Source organism: Symphalangus syndactylus, chromosome 14, assembly GCF_028878055.3.
Source record: "Symphalangus syndactylus isolate Jambi chromosome 14, NHGRI_mSymSyn1-v2.1_pri, whole genome shotgun sequence".
In the NCBI taxonomy this organism is placed as follows: Eukaryota; Metazoa; Chordata; class Mammalia; order Primates; family Hylobatidae; genus Symphalangus; species Symphalangus syndactylus.
This window is the reverse complement of record NC_072436.2, coordinates 92,288,314-92,312,104: the sequence shown is the minus strand read 5'-3', so window position 1 is coordinate 92,312,104 and position 23,791 is coordinate 92,288,314. Positions and strand designations below refer to the sequence as shown.

Below are 23,791 nucleotides of genomic sequence, written 5' to 3'. Positions count from 1 at the left end.
CAGATTGTGCCACTGCACTCCAGCCTGGGTGACAGAGCAAGACTCTGTCTCAAAAAAAAAAAAAAAAAAATTAAAAAAAAGCATAGCTACTCTTGGCATGAACAGGAATATTTAAGAGTATTTATTTAGTGGGTAGTGTGAAATGGCAATCCTAGAGTGCCACAATTTTCATTTTGGCCTGATTAAGCAATTTGAAATAAGAGCAACTCAACTAAATTCCTGCTTTGCTATTTCTTGCCCGTGGAACTTCCACTAAGTCAATATTGTCAGCACATAGCATTGCCGTTTTGGCCTGGGGGCATAGTTTATATAGATTTGAAGGGCTGAGTTTTTTCACATACCCTCTTTTTTGTTGCTGTAATTAGTGTTTAATCTGGGTGGAAATCTGCTTAATTTCATTGTCATGGCATGTTTGACTAGGAGGTATTTTAGAATGTGTTATTTCCTCTCTTCAGTATGCACACTGTGGATGGGTAAGGATGCCCTTCTTAGGTTCTGGTAGGAAATCCATTTTGGAGCAGTTGTATTTGACAGTGGTCCAGAATATATATTTTTTGGACTTTGTGTGTTTTGGAAGTGAAATGAGCTTTAATTGCTCTATTTTAAGTGCTTACCCCAGTCTTCTGGCTCGGAGTTTATTTATATTTGTGGAAATAATATAGTGAACCCTAAAAAATTCTCCTTGGCCACTTTGATAAAAAGGTAAATTGAAAACAGAAGGTCTATCTCTAGTTGACTTACATTAATTTCCCTTTTAAAAGGAGTTGGGGAGGTTAAATACTGACACAAAAGGCATGTAACATGACAATAACCATACGTCTTTGAGATTATTAGCTCATATGTTATTGTAGTCCTGTAATTCAGTCTTGTAGATAGGCTGAGACTATGGGTCTGAAGCTAACACAATTTATGGAAAGCTAAGACTATATTGGGAATAGGAATGTACATAGTAAAAGTTTTAATGGTGACTTTAGAAGACTAGAAGGTATACACTGCATATCTTTTAAGGCCAAATATGTTCAAACTTGAGAAGTCAAAACTTTAACAGGCCGGGTGTGGTGGCTCATGCCTGTAATCCAAGCACTTTGGGAGGCCGAGGCGGGTGGATCACGAGGTCAGGAGTTCGAGACCAGCCTGACCAACATGGTGAAACCCCGTCTCTCTAAAAATACAAAAACTAGCTGGGCGTGGTGGCATGCACCTGTAATCGCACTTAGGAGGCTGAGGCAGGAGAATTGCTTGAACCCGGGAGGTGGAAATTGCAGTGAACTGAGATCGTGCCACTGCACTCCAGCCTGGGTGACAGAGCATGACTCCGTCTCAAAAATAAATAAATAAATAAACAAAAAATAAATAACAATAAAATAAAACTTTAACAATTGCTTTTATGTAGCCTCAACTCTACAGATCTGTAATTGAAGATGTAATTGAAAGAGTTCGGAATCTATTTGCTGAAGAAGGTATACAGGAACAAGTTTTAAAAGACTTGAAGCAGGTTTGTAGCCGATACAACTTTTTCTTCCTGTCTTTTGTTGTTTTTTTCAGCATACAAAACTGATATAGTTCTGATCTCTCAAATTATACTTTAGTACTTATTCATTGTGCCATCAGGATAACAAGTTAGTTTTTAAGAAACTGAAAAAAAGAGAAGTATCATTATATATGTATATATTTTTTAAAGTAAACTTTTTTTTTTTCCTCTGCAGCTCTGGGAAACCAAGGTTTTGCAGTCTAAAGCAACAGAAGACTTCTTCAGAAATAGCATCCAATCACCTCTGTTTACTCTTCAGTTGCCACACAGCTTGCACCAAACATTGCAATCGTCAACAGGTTGGATACCATTAGTAAATGAGTACTGTTAGTATTTTCAGAACAAATTCTCATTTGGGAATGTTTTTCAGTTAGACAGGGTAATGTTCTTAGGATGAGAAGGCTTGGACACCTAAATCATTTCTACTAAATGAACACAGTATAAATCATTGCCCCATGTAATTATTGATTAAAAACTCAGGTTATTCAAACTAGTTGTTATTTTAAATATTAAATTTTACAAAGATGATAAAGCCTTTCTTTAGAGGAAAGTCACGTAGTTTGTCAGCTGTTGGGAGCACCCATTGGTAATTTCAGATAATTCGACTGGGTCTAGTCAAGGATTAGAAGTGGCAGAGGGAAAGGTGAGTGCTTGCAAGTTTGTGTGTTCTCTTTCTCTTACTTTTTGTGTGTATTATAAATCTGATGTATTGGGAGCAAAATGGCGAGTTCAGAATATGGAGATTATTCAGGCTACCTCACTGTTTTGGATATATAAAATGATGGCTAGAAATCGATCATGTGCATTTATCTTTATTCTTGGACTTAGCAAATCTAGACTTCTGCTTTTAAGGGAAATGTTTGTCCACATTATGCGTATCAGTTTAAACTGGAAGGGACTAGCTAATAAAAGATAAAACTTAGAGTTTTCTATCCTTGTATGCTTGATTCCTTTCTTTCTCCTCTGATTCTTATAATCTTTATGTTACTCGTGTGTATATATAAATGTATACTCACATACAAACAAGTTTTACTGGGTTTAGCTGAAATTCAGCAGAATAGTCTGTAAGAAGCGAGGGCAGATTTTGGATTAGATTATCAGTAATAAATAGATAGTTCTTTGCATGCTTGGGAAAATTCACATGAAAATTACATGGGCCAAGGTGAAGAGAACATTGTAAGGATGCTTGTACTTCTTCTGTTACAAAGTGTGAAAATTTACATGTGGCAGCAATTCTAACATATAAAAATGAATAAATTAACAATGAATGTTGAATTACCAAATACAAGTTTTATCAAATACTGCATTTATAAAGTATAATCTTGCCCTGTAAGAATTAGTCTTGGCAGTTTTAATTGTTGACACATTGAAACATTTTTCATCAGTTGGGTTTTTGGCTATACTTTAATTTTAAACTACTATTTCATTGGGACATCCCCTTCTCTGTTTAAATAACATTCCTTTGGACTTCTGTTTTCTTAATCACTGTTTTATTTATTACAGAATGCTAAAGATTTTTTTTTAACTTCTGGTTGGCATGTGGGTGTGGTGGGTATGGAAGAGGAAAATACTTGACTGTCTTTTATCAAAAGAGGCCGAGGTGGGTGGATCACCTGAGGTCAGGAGTTCTAGACCAGCCTGGCCAACATGGCGAAACCCTGTCTCTACTTAAAACACACACACACACACACACACACACACACACACACACACACAAATTAGCCAGGCATGATGGCTTATGCCTGTAATCCTAGCTACTTGGGAGGCTGAGGCAGGATAATCACTTGAACCTGGGAGGCAGAAGTTGCAGTGAGCTGAGATCTCGCCACTGCATTCCAGCCTGGGCGACACAGTGAGACTCCATCTTAAAAAAAAAAAAAAAAAAAAAAAGCATGGCAAACACTTCTAAGATTCTGTCATTCAAAATTGCAATACTGGATTTTGCCGCAAGATGGTAATATTACCAGTGATTTAAATAACAAAATAGTCTTGCAACTAATGTATCGAGTTTGTTTTTACTCAGCACCTTATTCTGTATCTTAGCAGTTAGAATAATAGAAATAATTACATTTTAAATAGTTTTGCTCCTTATTCTCTTCTACATCATTTATAATGAAGAGGTTTCAGAGGAAGTACATGTATCCCTTAAAAGTGCTTTACAGGCTTGTTCCTGTCTCTCTTCATTTTTAGGTACCAAACAATAAGATTCTTAAAATAAATAGTCTCATAAAATTGAAGTACTTCTTAATTATATCTTCTCATGGTATGCTTTTAAAAGCCTGATTAAAATAACTTAAACTTCGAGAATTTTCTCTCTCTTTTGATAACAAGTTCAAATTAAATCTACAATTCAATAAGTCATTTGCCTTTGTCTGTTCCATCTTAAAACTCGTTTGCTCAGTCAGAATCACAATGAGATACCATCTCACACTAGTCAGAATGGCTATTATTAAAAAACTGAAAAACAGATGTTGGTGAAGCTGCAGAAAAAAGGGACTACTTATGCACTGTTGGTGGGAATGTAAATTTGTTCAGCCACTGGAAAGCAGTTTGCAGATTTCTCAAATAACTTAGAGCTACCATTACTCATCAGTTCTATTACTAGGCATTTACCTGAAAGAAAATAAATTGTTCTAACAAAAAGACACCCACATTTGTATGTTTATTGCAGTACTATTCACATTAGCAAAGACATGGAATCAACTCAACCCATACATGGTGGATTGGATAAAGAAAATGTGGTATCTGTGTACCATGGAATACTATGCAAACTTAAAAAAGAGAGAAAGAAATGTCCTTTGCAGCAACATGGGTGCTGCTGGGGCCATTATCCTAAGTGAATTAACACAGGAACAGAAAACCATATATTGCGTGTTCTCACTTATAAATGGGAGCTAAACATTGGGTACATACAGACAGAAAGATGGGAACACTGGGTACTCCAAAAGGAGAGAAGGAGAGAAGGGGGCAAGTGTTGAAAAACTACCTGTCAGGTACTGTGTTCACTATTTGGGTGACAGGATCAATAGAAGCTTAAACCTCAGCATCATGTGATATACCCATGTAACAAACCTGTACACATACCCCTTGAATCTAAACCCAGAAACTCGTTTGCTCTATCATATGTTCTTCGTTTTTTGTGTAGTAATTTCCTGTATCTTCAGTTCTCAACTTTGTTTGGTTTCAGGACCCCTTTAAGCTCACAAAAATTAAGGACCCCAAATAGCTTTTAAAATGTGGGTTGTAAGTATCTATTTACTATATTGGAAATTAAAACAAAAATTTAAAAAATATTGGTGTATTTAAAAATTTAATTACATGTTAACATAATAGCATATATTTATGAGTAATAATTCTTCAAGAACAAAAATATTTAGTAAGAAGAGTGTCATTGTTTCACTTTTCTGCAAGTCTTGTTAATGTCGGCTTAATGAGATCTGCAGAAATGAGCTGGATTCTTATCTATTTCTATTTATTTAAATTTTATTGTATGTATTTAAGGCGTTCACCATGGTGGTTTGATATAGATAGATAGATAGATAGTGAAGACGTTGGTATGGTCTAGCAAATTAACATATCTGTCGTCTCACATAGATGCTCATTTTAGGTACTTTTAGTATGCCTAAAGTCTTCTCTTTTAGCAAAAATCCCAAGTGCAGCACAACATTATTAAGTATAGCCCTCATGTTATCTATTAGATATTTAGACTTATTGATCCTATGTATCTGTGACTTTGTATCCTTTCACCTACATCTTCTCATTTTCTCCCTTCCTGCCCCTGGTAACTGCTATTTTATTCTCTATGTCTGTATTTGACTGTGGGTTTTTTTTTTTTTTAACATATAAATGAGATTATGCAATACTTTTCTTTTTGTGTCTGGCTTATTTCACTTAGTATAATGTCCTTCAGATTCATCTATGTTGTGACAAATGGCAGACTCTCCCCCTTTTAAAAAGCTGAATAATATTCCTCTGTGTGTGTGTGTGTGTGTCTGTGTGTGTGTGTGTGTATACAGACCTACCACATTTTCTTTATCCATTTGTCCATTTGTAGACACTTTGGTTGTTTACAAATCTTGGCTATCATGAGTAATCTTGCAATGAACATGGGAGTGTAGATATTTTTATGAGATAGTAGTTTAATTTCCTTTGGGTATATATCCATAAGAAGGATTGCTGAATTGTGGTAATTCTATTTTTAATTTATTTAGGAATCTCTGCACAGTTTTATACAATGGCTGACCATTCTGCATTCCTACCAACAGAGTACAGGGGTTTCCTTTCCTCTGTACTCTCACCAACACTTGTCATCTCTTTTCTTTTTGGTAATAGCCATCCTAACACGTGTGAGTTGATATCTTAATGCACTTTTGACTTATATTCCTCTGATGAATAGTGATGTTGAGCACCTTTTCATATACCTGTTAGCTATTTTTATGTTGTCTTTGGAAAAAGATCTATTCAAGTCCTTTGCCAATTTTTGAAAAGGTTATTTGTTTTTCTGTTATTGAGTTTTGTAAATCTTTTAATATATTTTGGATATTAAGCCCTTTATGAGATATATGGTTTGCAAATATTTTCTCCCAATCTGTTGGCTGCTGTTTTATTTTGTTATTTGTTTTCTTTGCTGTGCAGGAGCTTTTTAATTTGATGTCTCTATTTATTTTATTTTATTTTATTTTATTTTATTTATTTTATTTTATTTATTTTATTTTATTTTTTTGAGACAGGGTCTTGCTCTGTCATCCAGGCTGGAGTACAGTGGAGCAATCACAGGTCACTGTAGCCTTGACCTTCCAGGGTCAATTTATCCTCTCACCTCAACTTCATGAGTAACTGGGACTACAGGCATACCGTATCATGCCTGGCTAATTTTCAAATTTTTTGTAGAGACCAGGTTTTGCTGTGTCGTCCAGGCTGGTCTTGAACTCTTGGAATGAAGCAATCCTCCTGCCTCGGCCTCCCAAAGTGCTGGGATTACAGATGTGAGCCACTGTGCCTGGCTTATTTATTTTTGCTTTTGTAGCCCGAGCTTTTGGTGTGATATCCAAAAAATCATTGCCAAGGCCATTGTCAAAGAGGTTTTCCTCTGTGTTTTGGTCTTGGAGTTTTATGGTTTAAGGTCTTATGTTTAGGTCTTTTTATCTATTTTGAATTGATTTTTATGTATGGTATAAAAATAAGAGTCCATTTCATTCTTTTGTGTGTGGAAATTCACTTCTCCCACCAGCAACCATTTATTGAAGAAATTATCCTTTCCCCATTGTGTCCTTTTAGCACCCTTGTTGAAAATTAGTTGACCATATGTGTTTGGGTTTATTTCTGGGCTCTCTATTCTGTTCTGCTGGTCTTTGTGTCTGTTTTTATGTCAGTACCATACTGTTTTGATTACTACAGCTTTGTAATATAGTTTTAAACAAGAAAATGTGATACCTCCAACTCTTTTTTCCCCCTCTGAATTGCTTTGGTATTTGATGTGTTCTGTTGTTCCATATGAATTTTAGAATTTTTTTTTGTATTTCTATAAAGAAAGTCATTGGAATTTTGATAAGAGATTTTGTTGAATCCATATTTTGCTTTGGGTAGTATCAACATTTTAATGATATCAGTTATTCCAGTCCATGAACATGGGTATTTTCCCATTTATTTGTGTCCTTCAGTTTCTTATGTCAATGTTTTATAGTTTTCAGTGTACATATCTTTTTTTTTTTTGAGACAGGGTCTTCCTCTGTCATCCAGGCTGGAGTGCAGTGGCACAACCTTGGCTCACTACAGCCTCCACCTCCTGGGCACAAGCCATTCTCCCACCTCAGACTCCCAAGTAGCTGGGACTACAGGCACGTGACACAACATCTGACTAATTTTTGTATTTTTTGTAAAGGCAGGGTTTCTCCATACTGCCCAGGCTGGTCTCAAACTCCTGAGTTCAAGCATTCCACCCACCTTGGCCTCCTAGAGTGTGCATAGCTTTCACCTTCTTGGTTAAATATATTCTTAAGAATTTTATTTTTTAAGTTGCTATTGTAAATGAGATTGTTTTTATGATTTTTTTGGATAGGTAGTTATTTGTGTACACAAATGCCACTGATTTTTTATGTTGATTTTGTATCCTGCAACTTTACTGAGTTCATCCTCTTTAAATATTTGGTAGAATTCAGCCATTAAGCCATCTGGTTCTGGGCTTTTCTATGTTGGGAGGTTTTTAATTACTACCTCGATCTCTTTATTTCTTATATCTGTTCCTAAATTCAATCTGTTGTGATATGTTGTTTTTGTGAAAGTATAGGAAGAAAATCTAGCCTTCCACAGATACATAGTTGGAGAAAAGGGAAGCATTTTAATAGTATTTTCAGATAATTGATAACTACACTAAAACTCAACAAATGGTAGTTTCTGAGAGGTTAGCTGCATGATGGAATCTGGAACCACAAGGAACTTTTTGGAATATTTCATTAGGATTTATTGGTATACCTTGCACTTTGAATGGCTTTTTAACGCGTGTAATGTTACAGCATACATTGGTTATTTGGAAAAATTGGTTTGCTCTCATACAGTTGAAACACTGTTCATTATACAAGATTAAAAAAATCATATTCATTGATATACTTAAGCCTCTCATCCATTGTGGTTGATACGAATTTTCCAAAATTAAATTTTTGCTTGAAAACTTGAGTTTTATCATTGGCAAATACATGCTGTCAGTTTTTCTTGAAGTGATGGGCATGCTTAGTTTATGTTTAAAAAAATGTCTGCCAGATACCCAGTTTGAATAACTATAGTTGCTGTCAGTTATTCTTTCAAGTAAAAATGGTGTTTCTTGAAAAAAGAGGCCATTTTTTTTTCTTTTCAACTTTTATTCTAGATTCAGGGGTATACAGGCAGGTTTGTAACATGGGTATGTTGCATGATTCGGAGGTTTGGGGTACAAATGCATAGTACCACCAGGTACTGAGCATAGTATCCAGTAGTTAGTTTTTCAACCCTTGCCTTCCTCTCACCCCCATCCCTCTAGTAGTGCCCATTTTCTCTTGTTGGCATCTTTATGTCCATGGGTACTCAATGTTTAGCTTCTATTTGAAAGTAAGAATATGTGGTGTTTGTTTTTCTGTTCCTGCATGAATTCACTTAGGATACTGGCCTCCAGCAGCATTCGTGTTGCTGCAAAGAATGTGATTTCTTTGATTTTATGAGTGCATAGTGTTCCATGGTGTATATATACCACATTTTCTTTATCCGTTCCACTATGGATGGGCACCTGGATTGGTTGCATGTCATTGCTATTGTGAATAGTACTGTGATGAACATGGGAGTGCCTGTGTTATTTTGGTAGAAAGATTTCTTTCTTTTGGATATATAGCCAGTAATGGGATTGCTGGGTCAAAAGGTAGTTCTATTTTAAGTTCTTAGAGAAATCTCCAAACTGCTGTCCACAGTGGCTGAACTAATTTACATTCCCACCAACAGTGTACAAGTGTTCCTTTTTCTCTGCAGCCTTGCCAGCATTTGTTGTTTGTTGACTTTTTAATAATAGCCATTGTGACTGGTGTGAGGTGGTATATTCTTGTGTTTTGATTTGTATTTCTCTGGTGATTAGTCATGTGGAGCATTTTTTCATATATTGGCCACTTCTATATCTTCTTTTGAGAAGCGTCTGTACGTGTCTTTTGCCCACTTTTTAATGGGGTTATTTGATTTTCTGTGAATTGTTTAAGTTCCTTATAGATTCTGGATATTACAACTTTGCAGATGAATAGTTGGTGAATATTTTCTACCATCCTGTAGGTTGTCTGTTCACTCTGTTGATAGCTTCTTTTGCTGTGTAGAAGCTCTATAGTTTAATTAGGTCTCACTTGTCAATTTTGTTTTTATTGCAATTGCTTTTGAGAATTTAGTCAAAAATTATTTTCCAAGGCCAATTTCTAGAATGGTGTTTCCTAGGTTTTCTTCTAGGATTCTTATAGTTTGAGGTCTTAAATTTAAATCTTTAACCCATCTTTGTAACTGAATGCAAGTTCAGTCACTCACTACTTGCAGAGTCCAGTTAACAAGAGGGAGGTGTGGTAGAAAGAAAGTGACTTTGCAGCCGGGTGTGGTGGCTTATGCCTGTAATCCCAGCACTTTGGGAGGCGGAGGTGGGTGGATCATGAGGTCAGGAGTTTGAGACCAGCCTGACCAACGTGGTGAAACCTGTCTTTACTAAAAGTATAAAAATTAGCCAGGCTTGGTGGTGCGTGCCTGTAATCCCAGCTGCTCAGGAGGCTGAGGCAGGAGAATTGCTTGAACCTAGGAGGCAGAGGCTGCAGTGAGCCAAGATCATGTCACTGCACTCCAGCCTGGGCAACAGAGCGAGACTCCGTCTCAAAAAAAAAAAAAAAAAAAAAGTGACTTTATTTCCAAAGCTAGCAAGGAGGAAGTGGCTTGATTCCTGTCCAAAGCAATCACTTTGAATTTTGATGAGGGAAGGCAAGGGTTTAAAAAGGTAAAACTTGATATGGAAGGCATGCAAGAATTGTACTGAGTACAACGTCTGTGTGTCTTGTTCTGTTGGCTTTCTTGGGTTCCAGTCCACCTGGAGCATGGGCTGGAGTCATCTCAACAATGGCAAGGTTGTGGACTAGCTGCCTTGCATTTATCACTGCAGTTTTGCAGCTGGGTCCCCAGGCTTGGTCTGTTTGTCTCAAGATTAGCCCCTAGAACTTCTGACTAGGCACATAATTAGATACTAGCATACAGTTAGATAAATGTGAAGGGAGTATATGCCGTGAGAAAGGGAAGGACATGAAGTCTATTTTCAGGCTCAGGGAAAAGGCTTCTGAAGTTTGCTTCAAGGTTAGGTCTTGAATCCAAAGGGAAAGGAAAAAAAAGTTTTAAAATGTATTTTGAAGTTAAGCTGCCCAGTTACATCTTGAGTTAATTTTTGTATGTGGTAAAAGGTAGGAGTCTAGTTCATTCTTCTGCATATGGCTACCAGTTACCCCATCACCATTTATTGAATAGGGAGTCCTTTCCCCATTGCTTATTTTTGTCGACTTTGTCAAAGATCAGATGGCTGCAGGTGTGTGGCTTTATTTCTGAGTTCTCTATTCTGTTTCATTGGTCTATGTGTATGTTTTTGTACTGTTGCTATGCTGTTTGGTTACTATAGTCTTATAGTATGGGTTGAAGTTCTGTAATATGATGCCTCCAGTTGTGTTCTTTTTTGCTTATGATTATTTTGGCTGTTCAGGCTCCTTGTTGGTTCCATATGAATTTTAGAATAGTTTTTTTCTAGTTACCTGAAAAATGACATTGGTAGTTTGATAGGAATAGCATTGAATCTGTAGATTGCTTTAGGATGTATGGCCATTTTAATGATATTGATTCTTGTATTCCATGAGCTTGGAGTGTTTCTCCATTTGTTTGTGTCATCTATGATTTCTTTCAGCAGTGTTTTGTAGTTCTCCTTGTAGAGATCTTTCCCTTCCTTGAGTAGATGTGTTCCTAGGTATTTTATTTTTGTGTGTGGCTATTGTAAATGGGATTGTGTTCTTGATTTGGCTTTCAGCTTGAACGTTGTTGGTGTAAAGAAATGCTACTAATTTTATACATTGGTTTTGTATCCTGAAACTTAACTGAAGTCATGTATTAGTTCTAGGAGTCTTTTGGCGAAGTCCTTAGGGTTTTCTAGGTATAAGACCATATTGACAGCGAAGAGAGATAGTTTGACTTCTTTTCCTATTTGGATGCCTTTTACTTTTTCTCTTGAGTGATTGCTCTATACTTCCAGCATTATATTGAATAGGAGTGGTGAGATTGGGCATCCTTGTCTTTTCTGGTTCTCAGGGAGAGTTCTTCCAATTTTTGCCCATTTAGCATGATGTTGGCTGTGAGTTTGTCACAGATGGCTCTTATTATTTTGAGGTATGTTCCCGCAATGCCTAGTTTCTTGAGGGTTTTTCTTTTATCATGAAGTCATGTTGGATTTTACCAAAAGCTTTTTCCATGTATATTGAGATGATCATAGGTTTTTGCTTTTAGTTCTGTTTATTGTATTTGTCAATAAATCATATTTATTGATTTGTGTATGTTGAACCAACTTTACATCCCAGGAATGAAGCTTATTTAGTTGTGGTGAGTTAACTTTTGATGTGCTGCTGGGTTCAGTTTGCTAGTATTTTGTTGAGGATTTTTGCTCTATGTTCATCAGGGATGTTGGACTATACTTTTTTTTATCATGTCTTTTTCAGGTTTTGGTATAAGGGCGATGCTGGCTTCATAGAATGAGTTAGAGAGGAGTCCCTTCTCCTGAACATTTTGGAATAGTTTTCAGCATATTTGGAGTAGTATCAACACTGCTTTGAACATCTGGTAGAATTCAGCTGTGACTCCATCTGGTCTGGGGCTTTTTTTGGGTGGTAGGTTTTTTATTACTAATTCAATTTTGAAACTCGATATTGGTCTGTTCAGAGTTTTAATTTCTTCCTGATTCAATCTTGGGAGATTTTATGTTTCTAGGAATTTATCCATTTCCTCTAGATTTTCTAGTTTGTGTATGTAGAGGTGTTCTAATAGTCGCTGAGGATCTTTTGTATTTCTGTGGGATTGGTTGTAATGTCATCTTTGTCATTTCTGACTGTGCTTATTGGAATCTTCCCTTTTTTTCTTTGTTAATCTAGTTAGTGTTCTATCAATGTTGTTTATCCTTTCAGAGAACTAGTTTTTGGTTTCACTGATTCTTTTTTTCCCCCTTAATGATCACTGTCAGAAAATCACTGATTCTTTGTATGGATTTTTGGGTCTCAATTTTGTTGTGTTTCACTTCGATTGTAGTTATTTCTTTTCATCTGGCTCTAGGGTTAGTTCTTGTTTTTCTAGTTCCTCTAGGTGTGATGTTAAATTGTTAATTTGAGATCTTTTCAACTTTTTGTGGTAGGCATTTAGTACTATACAGTTTCCTCCTAACACTGCTTTTGCTTCATCTCAGAGATTTTTGGTATGTTGTGTCTGTGTTTTCATTTATTTCAAAGAATTTTTTGGTTTCTGCCTTAACTTTGTTGTTTACCCAAAAGTCATTCGGGAGCAAGTTTTAAAATTTCCATGTAACTGTGTGATTTGGAGAAATCTTGGTATAGATTTGTTTTTGTTTTCGTTGTTGTTTTTTTGCTTCCAACTATATTAGTCTTTTTATTCTCTTGGTAATGTCTTCCAGAGTTAACTACTTCTGTTGTAGGTGATAAAAATGTATAAGGCTCTACTTCAGATGTTGATACTGCTATGAGCGTGGTCTTTTCCTTTACTCAAGTGAGAATTAAAACTTGATTCTTTTTTGTATTCCAGTCCCAGAAGTAATTCCCTCTGTAGAAGTTATCTAATGATAGTCTTGTTCATCCTTGTAGTGGCTTACAACCAGGCTCTAACCTCTCCAGGAACACTATAGGATGGATTTAGCATAAACATATATTAAACTAAAAAGGATTCTTTCAAATGAGTTTAAGTGCATTTTATTTTTAGACAACCTACATGACAATTTTTTTTTTTTTTTTTTTTTGACAGAGTCTTACTCTGTCACTAGGCTGGAGTGCAGTGGCGTGATCTCGGCTCACTGCAACCTCCGACTCCCTGTTTCAGGCGATTCTCCTGCCTCAGCCTCCCGAGTAGCTGGGATTACAGGCACGCACCACCATGCCCAGCTAATTTTTGTATTTTTAGTAGAGATGGTGTTTCACCATATTGGCCAGGATGGTCTCCAACTCCCAACCTTGTGATCCACCAGCCTTGGCCTCCCAAAGTGCTGGGATTACAGGCGTGAGCCACCACGCTGGCCGACATGTTTTTCTTAAAAACAATGCTTCCACTCCAAAGATATAATGGTCGAAATAAATGAAGAGCTCAAGATGACATCAGTCCAATTTATCTTAAGTCATTTTGTCATGTAGGTGATAGGCAGCAAGCAGTTGTGATGACAGATGATACAGCCAAAGTAATTGCCAATTGGTTAACATTTTTCCATTTCTTTTTTTCTTTTTTTTTTTTTATTATTATACTTTAGGGTTTTAGGGTACATGTGCACAATGTGCAGGTTTGTTACATATGTATCCATGCGCCATGTTGATTTCCGGCACCCATTAACTCGTCATTTAGCATTAGATGTATCTCCTAATGCTGTCCCTCCCCCCTCCCCCCACCCCACAACAGTCCCCGGAGCGTGATGTTCCCCTTCCTGTGTCCATGAGTTCTCATTGTTCAATTCCCACCTATGAGTGAGAACATGCGGTGTTTGGTTTTTTGTCCTTGCGATAGTTTACTGAGAATGATGTTTTCCAGTTTCATCCATGTCCCTACAAAGGACACGAACTCATCATTTTTTATGGCTGCATAGTATTCCATGATGTATATGTGCCACATTTTCTTAATCCAGTCTATCGTTGTTGGACATTTGGGTTGGTTCCAACTCTTTGCTATTGTGAATAGTGCCGCAATAAACATATGTGTGCATGTGTCTTTATAGCAGCATGATTTATAGTCCTTTGGGTATATACCCAGTAATGGGATGGCTGGGTCAAATGGTATTTCTAGTTCTAGATCCCTGAGGAATCGCCACACTGACTTCCACAATGGTTGAACTAGTTTACAGTCCCACCAACAGTGTAAAAGTGTTCCTATTTCTCCACATCCTCTCCAGCACCTGTTGTTTCCTGATTTTTTAATGATGGCCATTCTAACTGGTGTGAGATGGTATCTCACTGTGGTTTTGATTTGCATTTCTCTGATGGCCAGTGATGAGGAGCATTTCTTCATGTGTTTTTTGGCTGCATAAATGTCTTCTTTTGAGAAGTGTCTGTTCATGTCCTCTGCCCACTTTTTGATGGGGTTGTTTGTTTTTTTCTTGTAAATTTGTTTGAGTTCATTGTAGATTCTGGATATTAGCCCTTTGTCAGATGAGTAGGTTGCAAAAATTTTCTCCCATTGTGTAGGTTGCCTGTTCACTCTGATGATAGTTTCTTTTGCTGTGCAGAAGCTCTTTAGTTTAATGAGATCCCATTTGTCGATTTTGGCTTTTGTTGCCATTGCTTTTGGTGTTTTAGACATGAAGTCCTTGCCCACGCCTATGTCCTGAATGGTATTGCCTAGGTTTTCTTGTAGGATTTTAATGGTTTTAGGTCTAACATATAAGTCTTTAATCCATCTTGAATTAATTTTTGTATAAGGTGTAAGGAAGGGATCCAGTTGCAGCTTTCTACATATGGCTAGCCAGTTTTCCCAGCACCATTTATTAAATAGGGAATCCTTTCCCCATTTCTTGTTTTTGTCAGGTTTGTCAAAGATCAGATAGTTGTAGCTATGCGGCATCATTTCTGAGGGCTCTGTTCTGTTCCATTGATCTATGTCTCTGTTGTGGTACCAGTACCATGCTGTTTTGGTTACCGTAGCCTTGTAGTATAGTTTAAAGTCAGGTAGCGTGATGCCTCCAGCTTTGTTCTTTTGTCTTAGGATTGACTTGGTGATGCGGGCTCTTTTTTGGTTCCATATGAACTTTAAAGTAGTTCTTTCCAATTCTGTGAAGAAAGTCATTGGTAGCTTGATGGGGATGGCATTGAATCTATAAATTACCTTGGGCAGTATGGCCATTTTCATGATATTGATTCTTCCAACTCATGAGCATGGAATGTTCTTCCATTTGTTTGTATCCTCTTTTATTTCATTGAGCAGTGGTTTGTAGTTCTCCTTGAAGAGGTCCTTCACATCCCCTGTAAGTTGGATTCCTAGGTATTTTATTCTCTTTGAAGCAATTGTGAATGGGAGTTCACTCATGATTTGGCTCTCTGTTTGTCTGTGATTGGTGTACAAGAATGCTTGTGATTTTTGTGCATTAATTTTGTATCCTGAGACTTTGCTGAAGTTGCTAATCAGCTTAAGGAGATTTTGGGCTGAGACAATGGGGTTTTCTAGATATACAATCATGTCACCTGCAAACAGGGACAATTTGACTTCCTCTTTTCCTAATTGAATACCCTTTATTTCCTTCTCCTGCCTGATTGCTCTGGCCAGAACTTCCAGCACTATGTTGAATAGGAGCGGTGAGAGAGGGCATCCCTGTCTTGTGCCAGTTTTCAGAGGGAATGCTTCCAGTATTTGCCCATTCAGTATGATATTGGCTGTGGGTTTGTTGTAGATAGCTCTTATTATTTTGAGATATGTCCCATCAATACCTAATTTATTGAGAGTTTTTAGCATGAAGGGTTGTTGAATTTTGTCAAAGGCCTTTTCTGCATCTATTGAGATAATCATGTGGTTTTTGTCTTTGGTTCTGTTTATATGCTGGATTACATTTATTGATTTGCGTATGTTGAACCAGCCTTGCATCCCAGGGATGAAGCCCACTTGATCATGGTGGATAAGCTTTTTGATGTGCTGCTGGATTCGGTTTGCCAGTATTTTATTGAGGATTTTTGCATCAATGTTCATCAAGGATATTGGTCTGAAATTCTCTTTTTTGGTTATGTCTCTGCCAGGTTTTGGTATCAGGACGATGCTGGCTTCGTAAAATGTGTTAGGGAGGATTCCCTCTTTTTCTATCAATTGGAATAGTTTCAGAAGGAATGGTACCAGTTCCTCCTTGTACCTCTGGTAGAATTCAGCTGTGAATCCATCAGGTCCTGGACTCTTTTTGGTTGGTAAGCTATTGATTATTGCTACAATTTCAGAACCTGTTATTGGTCTATTCAGAGATTCAACTTCTTCCTGGTTTAGTCTTGGGAGGGTGTATTTGTCGAGGAATTTATCCATTTCTTCTAGATTTTCTAGTTTATTTGCATAGAGGTGTTTGTAGTATTCTCTGATGGTAGATTGTATTTCTGTGGGATCGGTGGTGATATCCCCTTTTTCGTTTTTTATTGCATCTATTTGATTCTTCTCTCTTTTCTTCTTTATTAGTCTTGCTAGCGGTCCATCAATTTTGTTGATCTTTTCAAAAAACCAGCTCCTGGATTCATTAATTTTTTGAAGGGTTTTTTGTGTCTCTATTTCCTTCAGTTCTGCTCTGATTTTAGTTATTTCTAGCCTTCTGCTAGCTTTTGAATGTGTTTGCTCTTGCTTTTCTAGTTCTTTTAATTGTGATGTTAGGGTGTCAATTTTGGATCTTTCCTGCTTTCTCTTGTGGGCATTTAGTGCTATAAATTTCCCTCTACACACTGCTTTGAACGTGTCCCAGAGATTCTGGTATGTTGTGTCTTTGTTCTCGTTGGTTTCAAAGAACATCTTTATTTCTGCCTTCATTTCGTTATGTACCCAATAGTCATTCAGGAGCAGGTTGTTCAGTTTCCATGTAGTTGAGCGGTTTTGACTGAGTTTCTTAATCCTGAGTTCTAGTTTGATTGCACTGTGGTCTGAGAGACAGTTTGTTATAATCTCTGTTCTTTTACATTTGCTGAGAAGAGCTTTACTTCCAACTATGTGGTCAATTTTGGAATAGGTGTGGTGTGGTGCTGAAAAAAATGTATATTCTGTTGACTTGGGGTGGACAGTTCTGTAGATGTCTATTAGGTCCACTTTCTGTAGAGCTGAGTTCAATTCCTGGATATCCTTGTTAACTTTCTGTCTCGTTGATCTGTCTAATGCTGACAGTGGGGTGTTAAAATCTCCCATTATTATTGTGTGGGAGTTTAAGTCCCTTTGTAGGTCACTGAGGACTTGCTTTATGAATCTGGGTGCTCCTGTGTTGGGTGCATATATATTTAGGATAGTTAGCTCTTCTTGTTGAATTGATCCCTTTACCATTATGTAATGGCCTTCTTTGTCTCTTTTGATCTTTGTTGGTTTAAAGTCTATTTTATCAGAGACTAGGATTGCAACCCCTGCCTTTTTTTGTTTTCCAGTTGCTTGATAGATCTTCCTCCATCCCTTTATTTTGAGTCTATGTGTGTCTCTGCACGTGAGATGGGTTTCCTGAATACAGCACACTGATGGGTCCTGACTCCTTATCCAGTTTGCCAGTCTGTGTCTTTTGATTGGAGCATTTAGCCCATTTACATTTAACGTGAATATTGTTATGTGTGAATCTGATCCTGTCATTATGATGTTAGTTGGTTATTTTGCTCGTTAGTTGCTATTGTTTCTTCCTAGCCTCGATGGTCTTTACAATTTGGCATGTTTTTGCAGGGGCTGGTACCGGTTGTTCCTTTCCATGTTTAGTGCTTCCTTCAGGAGCTCTATTAGGGCAGGCCTGGTGGTGACAAAATCACTCAGCGTTTGCTTGTCTGTAAAGTATTTTATTTCTCCTTCACTTATGAAGCTTAGTTTGGCGGGATAGGAAATTCTGGGTTGAAAATTCTTTTCTTTAAGAATGTTGAATATCAGCCCCCACTCTCTTCTGGCTTGTAGAGTTTCTGCTGAGAGATCAGCTGTTAGTCTGATGGGCTTCCCTTTGTGGGTAACCCGACCTTTCTCTCTGGCTGCCCTTAACATTTTTTCCTTCATTTCAACTTTGGTGAATCTGACAATTATGTGTCTTGGAGTTGCCCTTCTCGAGGAGTATCTTTGTGGCGTTCTCTGTATTTCCTGAATCTGAATGCTGGCCTGCCTTGCTAGATTGGGGAAGTTCTCCTGGATAATATCTTGCAGAGTGTTTTCCAACTTGGTTCCATTCTCCCCATCATTTTCAGGTACACCAATCAGACATAGGTTTGGTCTTTTCACATAGTCCCAAATTTCTTGGAGGCTTTGTTCATTTCTTTTTATTCTTTTTTCTCTAAACTTCCCTTCTCTCTTCATTTCATTCATTTCATCTTCCATCAGCGATACCCTTTCTTCCAGTTGATCGCATCTGCTACTGAGGCTTCTGCATTCTTCGCGTAGTTCTCGAAACTTGGCTTTCAGCTCCATCATCTCCTTTAAGCCCTTCTCTCCATTGGTTATTCTAGTTATCCATTCTTCTAATTTTTTTTCAAAGTTTTTAACTTCTTTGCTATTGTTTTGAATTTCCTCTCGTAGCTCAGAGTAGTTTGATCATCTGAAGCCTTCTTCTTTCAACTCATCAAAGTCATCCTCCATCCAACTTTGTTCCATTGCTGGTGAGGAACTGCATTCCTTTGGAGGAGGAGAGGTGCTCTGTTTTTTAGAGTTTCTAGTTTTTGTGCTCTGTTTTTTCCCCATCTTTGTGGTTTTGTCTACTTTTTGTCTTTGATGATGGTGATGTACAGATGGGTTTTTGGTGTGGATGTCCTTTTTGTTTGTTAATTTTCCTTCTACCAGACAAGACCCTCAGCTGCAGGTCTGTTGGAGTTTAGTAGAGGTCCACTCCAGACCCTGTTTGGCTGGGTGTCAGCACCGGTGGCTGCAGAACAGCGGATTTTCGTGAGACCACAAATTCAGCTGTCTGATAGTTCCTCTGAAAGTTTTGTCTCAGAGGAGTACCCGGTTGAATGAGGTGTCAGTCTGTCCCTACTTGGGGGGTGCCTCCCAGTTAGGCTGCTCAGGGGTGAGGGACCCACTTTAGGAGGCAGTCTGTCCGTTCTCAGATCTCCAGCTGCGTGCTGGGAGAACCACTACTCTCTTCAAAGCTGTCAGACAGACAGGGACATTTAAGGCTGTGGAGGTTCTTGCTGAGTTTTTGGTTGTCTGTGCCCTGCCTCTAGAGGTGGAGCCTACAGAGGCAGGCAGGCCTCCTTGAGCTGTGGTGGGCTCCACCCAGTTCGAGCTTCCTGGCTGCTTTGTTTACCTAAGCAAGCCTGGGCAATGGCGGGCGCCCCTCCCCCAGCCTGGTTGCCGCCTTGCAGCGTGATCTCAGACTGCTGTGCTAGCAATCAGCAAGACTCTGTGGGCATAGGACCCTCCGATCCAGGTGCGGGACACAATCTCCTAGTGTGCCGTTTTCCAGGCCCGTTGGAAAAGCGCAGTATTAGGACGGGACTGACCCGATATTCCAGGTGCCGTCTGTTTCCCCTTTCTTTGACTAGGAAAGGGAACTCCCTGACCCCTTGCGCTTCCCGAGTGAGGCAATGCCTCACCCTGCTTCGGCTCGCGCACAGTGCGCTTCACCGACTGTCCTGAACCCACTGTTAGGCACTCCCTAGTGAGATGAAACCGGTACCTCAAGCAGAAATGCAGAAATCACCCGTCTTCTGTGTCGCTGGGGCTGGGAGCTGGAGACCGGAGCTGTTCCTACTCGGCCATCTTGGCTCCACCCCCCAACATTTTTCCATTTCTAAACCATCTTTAAAGAAAATCATATACAGGGTCACACCATCCTCATGGTAGAGCAACCATGCCATCTGGATTCACGTTTTTACTGGTAAAAAACTGGTAGTTGTTGAAATTAGTAGGATGTGCTTGGTTTGTTCCACAGCCTCTGTCATAAAAGGTTTTACTGTTTAGGTCTCTGTTCTTCAAGTTGGCCTTTGACTGATTTTATGTAATCTTTGATGTATTTGTTGTAGGCTTCTTTTGTGAAGCTTGTTTCCTGCAAGTGATGGTTCATGACAGTATCAACGTAAGTGATTAATGTGCTTTCGGTACCTTCACCCTCAGGGCCTTCTGTGGAAGCATTTCTGTCAATGTTACCCTCTGTCCTACTGACCATCTTCCTCCCCACCCCCCCTTCCCACTTCCAGGCACAGCCAGTCTGCAATCTCCCAGATATTGTAAATGTTGGAGAATAGCTCATCATGGCTGATAAGGTCCGGGTAGATAATCTTGATGGCAGCTGAAGGGAGATGCAGTGGTGCTGGCTTAGCAGGATTCCATAGATCAGAGTGAACATGATGCAGCTGGAGCAGTGCTTGGTGGGTGGGAGGAGTGGGTGGAAAAGGGGATTTCTGTTTTTATTCCTCTGTGGTCTATGAGTATGGTTGGTATGATAATTTTTTTGAACTTATTGAGATTTGCTTTATGGCTGAGCATACGGTCAATTGTGGAGTATGTTTCATGTGCAGGTGAGAAGAGTATTGTTTTACGGTCAATGGGTGGAGTATTCTGTAGATGTGCATGAGGTCCAATTGGTCAAGTTTAAATTCAGAATTTCTGTGTTAGTTTTCTGCCTCGATGATCTGTCTAATGTTTTCAGTAGGGTGTTGAAGTCCCCCACTATTATCGTGTGGCTGTATAAGAGTTTTGTAGGTCTAGAAGTACTTGTTTGTAATTCTGGGTGCTCCAATTTTGGGTGAGTGTATATTTAGGATAGTTAAGCCTTCTTGTTGAATTGAATGCTTATCATTATATAATGGCCTTCTTTGACCTTTTTATTGTTGGTTTAAAGTTTGTTTTGTCTGATGTAATAATAGTGACCTCTGCTCTTTTTTTGTTTTCTATTTGCTTGGCGGATCACTCTTCAGCCCTTTATTTTGAGCCTATGGGTGTTTTATGTACATCTTGTTTTTTATCTAACTTGCCACTTTGTGCCTTTTTAGTGGAGTAAATGTTTAGACCATTTACATTCAAGGTTAATATTGATATGTGAGGTTTTGTTTTTACTGAGAAGGAGTCTTGCTCTGTCACTCAGGCTGGAGTGCAGTGGCACAATCTCAGCTCACTGTAACCTTTGTCTCTGGGTTCAAGAGATTCTCCTGCCTCAGCTTCCTGAGTAGCTGGGATGGCAGGCGAGCATCACCATGTCTGGCTAATTTTTGTATTTTTAGTAGAGACGGGATTTCACCATGTTGCCAGGCTGGCTGATCTCAAACTACTTACCTCAAGTGATCTGCCTGCCTCGGCCTTCCAACGTGTTGGGATTACAGGCATGAGCCACTGTGTCTCTGGCTGATATGTGAAGTTTTGATCCTATCGTGAAATTGTTAGCTGGTTGCTTTGTAGTTTCTGTTGTGTGGTTACTTTATAGGGTCTGTGGGCTTAAGTGTGTTTTCATGGTAGCTGGCATCAGTCTTTTATTTCCATGGTTAGAACTCCCTTAAGGAGCTCTTGTACTGGTGGTCTAGTGGTAACTAATTCCTTTAATGCTTACATGTCTTGAAAAGCTTTTATTTCTCTTGTGCTTATGAAACTTAACTTGGCAGGGTATGAAATTCTTGGTTGGAATTTCTTTTCATTAAGAATACTGAAAATAGGCCCCTAGTCTCTCCTGGCTTGTAAGGTTTCTGCTGAGACGTCTGCTTTTAGCCTAAAGGGTTTCCTTTTGTACATGATCTGACCTTTTTCCCTAGCTGCCTTTAAGATTTTTTCTTTAGCATTGACCTTTGATAGTCTGGGAGGGCAGGAGCCATGAAGAGTGGGGCTAGATTGGGCACATCCATCTACAGGTCCCCCAGTGGCAGGTACAAGCACTGATGCTGAGGGAGAATCCAGTGGGCAGCCACCAGGTGCCCAGAGGTGTATCTAGGCATGGAACTGGGAAACCTCTTTGGCCCCAAGTTCTCTGCACAGTGATGAGGGGCAGCCAAAAATTCTAATCCAGGGTAGTGAGTGCTCCAGATATCTGGAGATCTGCCTAGGCATGGAGTGGAGAGGGCCTTCCTGCAACAAGATCTCTGCATAGGAGGGGTGGGATGACTCAGGCTACTGGACCAGGCAAGCAGGTGCTATGAATACCTGGAAATCTGCCTAGGTGTGTAGCAGAGAGGGCCCCCTTGCACCAGGATCTCTGCACAGGAAGGGTGGAGTGGATCAGGCTGTTAATCAAGGTGAGTGGGTGCTCCAAAGGTCTGGACATCTGCCTGGGCATGGAGTGGAGATGACCCTTCTGCAGCATGATCTCTGTCCATGAAAGATGAGTGGCTCAGGCTGCTGGTTCAGGCAAGTGGGTGCCCTGAATGCCTGGATTTCTGCCTGGGGGTGGAGCAGAGGGGACCCCACTTCACCTCGATCCCAGGGGAGCAGGCAGGGGCACCAAGTGATGGCACATGCAGTTCAGTTTCAGATTGCCAAGCTGGCCCTAGCTGCAAGTCTCATTGCCCAGGAGAAACTGCAACTGTAGCAGCTCTCCTCCCACTCCAGGCTTGCAATAGGGAAGAGTATAATTCCAGTACCTACTTCTGAGATGCTTTCCACCTCAGAAGTGGTGAAGGCTGTGGAGGCTACTACCCTGCTCCAGAGCAGGTGCTTCAGTCTCTGGCCCAAGAGTAAAATGCTTGTATGGCCACGCAGCTGGGTTGCCTAGAATGGCTGACTTTGTACGCACCCAGATTAAAAATGGCATCCTGTGCTTGGTCCTTTGTCTGGGAAAGTGTCTGCAGCTTCTCCTAGTGTTTTTCCCTCACAGCGTCTCCAACCCTCTCCCCAGGTTAGCTTCAGGGATTGGGAGAAAAAAAAAGTTCTCCCTCAGCCTGAGTTGCTCTGATCTCCAGTGGAAAGGTGAGTCACTGATTGAGGCTGTCTTTCTCTCTCATGTACTGGGGCTTCACTTACTTTTATCAGCCAAATGCCATCACAGTGGCTGTTTGGCAGGATTCTCGTCTCTGGGATTTGGAGTATCCTGCATGATTCCACTGGATTCTCATTTTCCTTCTTGAATTAAAGCTCACACCATTGATCTTTATTTACTATTTTGTTATTTCCAAATGGTGGAGGCCTGCTAACAGGCATTAATCTGCCACCTTAGGAAAAAAAGGCTGTATTAACTCCCAGCTTAAACAATGGCACAAATGCTTTTCCTTGTACTTTTGTATGCTGCAGAAATGCTTTATCCTTCTATTTCATCTCATAAAATATTAAAAGGAAGTATACTTGCTAGTTGAAATTTAGTATAATTAATAATTCTTAGATTATGCAAAGGACTTTCTTAAGTGAAATATCTTTGTGGTTGTTCCTGCTGTTTTTGTCTGTTGTGTTTTTTTAACTGTGAGTAGCAATTGAGCATAAAGTGACCACTTGCAAGGTTTGGTGCTACTAACTTAATTTATGCTAAGATGTCTACAGTTTTACTTTTTTGCTTTTGCATCATCAGTTCAAATGTCAGCGAAACCAAATAAAAATACTAAATGAGAAAAAGGCATACTTTGTCTTGGTATTATGAAAATAGTTTTGACCTTATGAACACCCTGAAAATGGCCTTAGGTACCCTCAGTGGTTTGTATATTACACTCCGAGAACTGTTGTTCTGCACGTAGGGTGACTATATGTAATTTATAATCTAGTTTTGAGAGAGAGGCAAATGGGATTCTATTAATAATTACCTCAGAATAACAGTTGTAAACTGGGACTGGCCTGGGCAAACTGGGATGTGTAGTCACCCTACGATTACCTTTTTTCTAGGGGACTTCAAGTCAGCTTCTGTATTTGGTCTTCATGTCACATGATCTTTTTAAAATGATGCTATCAGTCATGATGGAAGGA

The 23,791-nt window shown here is 39.1% G+C and overlaps 1 protein-coding gene and 1 pseudogene across 2 annotated transcripts in view; one reads left to right on the top strand and one right to left on the bottom strand.

The window, feature by feature from the left end:
- GTF2A1L (general transcription factor IIA subunit 1 like) overlaps positions 1-23,791 on the top strand; it is a 73,158-nt gene that overhangs the window by 1,559 nt on the left and 47,808 nt on the right. Inside the window, exons 2-3 of one of the 2 annotated variants that reach the window (XM_055241989.1) lie at positions 1,394-1,495; positions 1,707-1,830. In XM_055241989.1, the coding sequence (XP_055097964.1) occupies positions 1,394-1,495; positions 1,707-1,830 (226 nt within the window). The remainder of the gene's footprint in view (positions 1-1,393; positions 1,496-1,706; positions 1,831-23,791) is intronic. The other variant, XM_055241990.1, reaches the window with a different exon arrangement.
- Positions 12,895-22,181, bottom strand: LOC129462182 (translationally-controlled tumor protein-like; annotated as a pseudogene).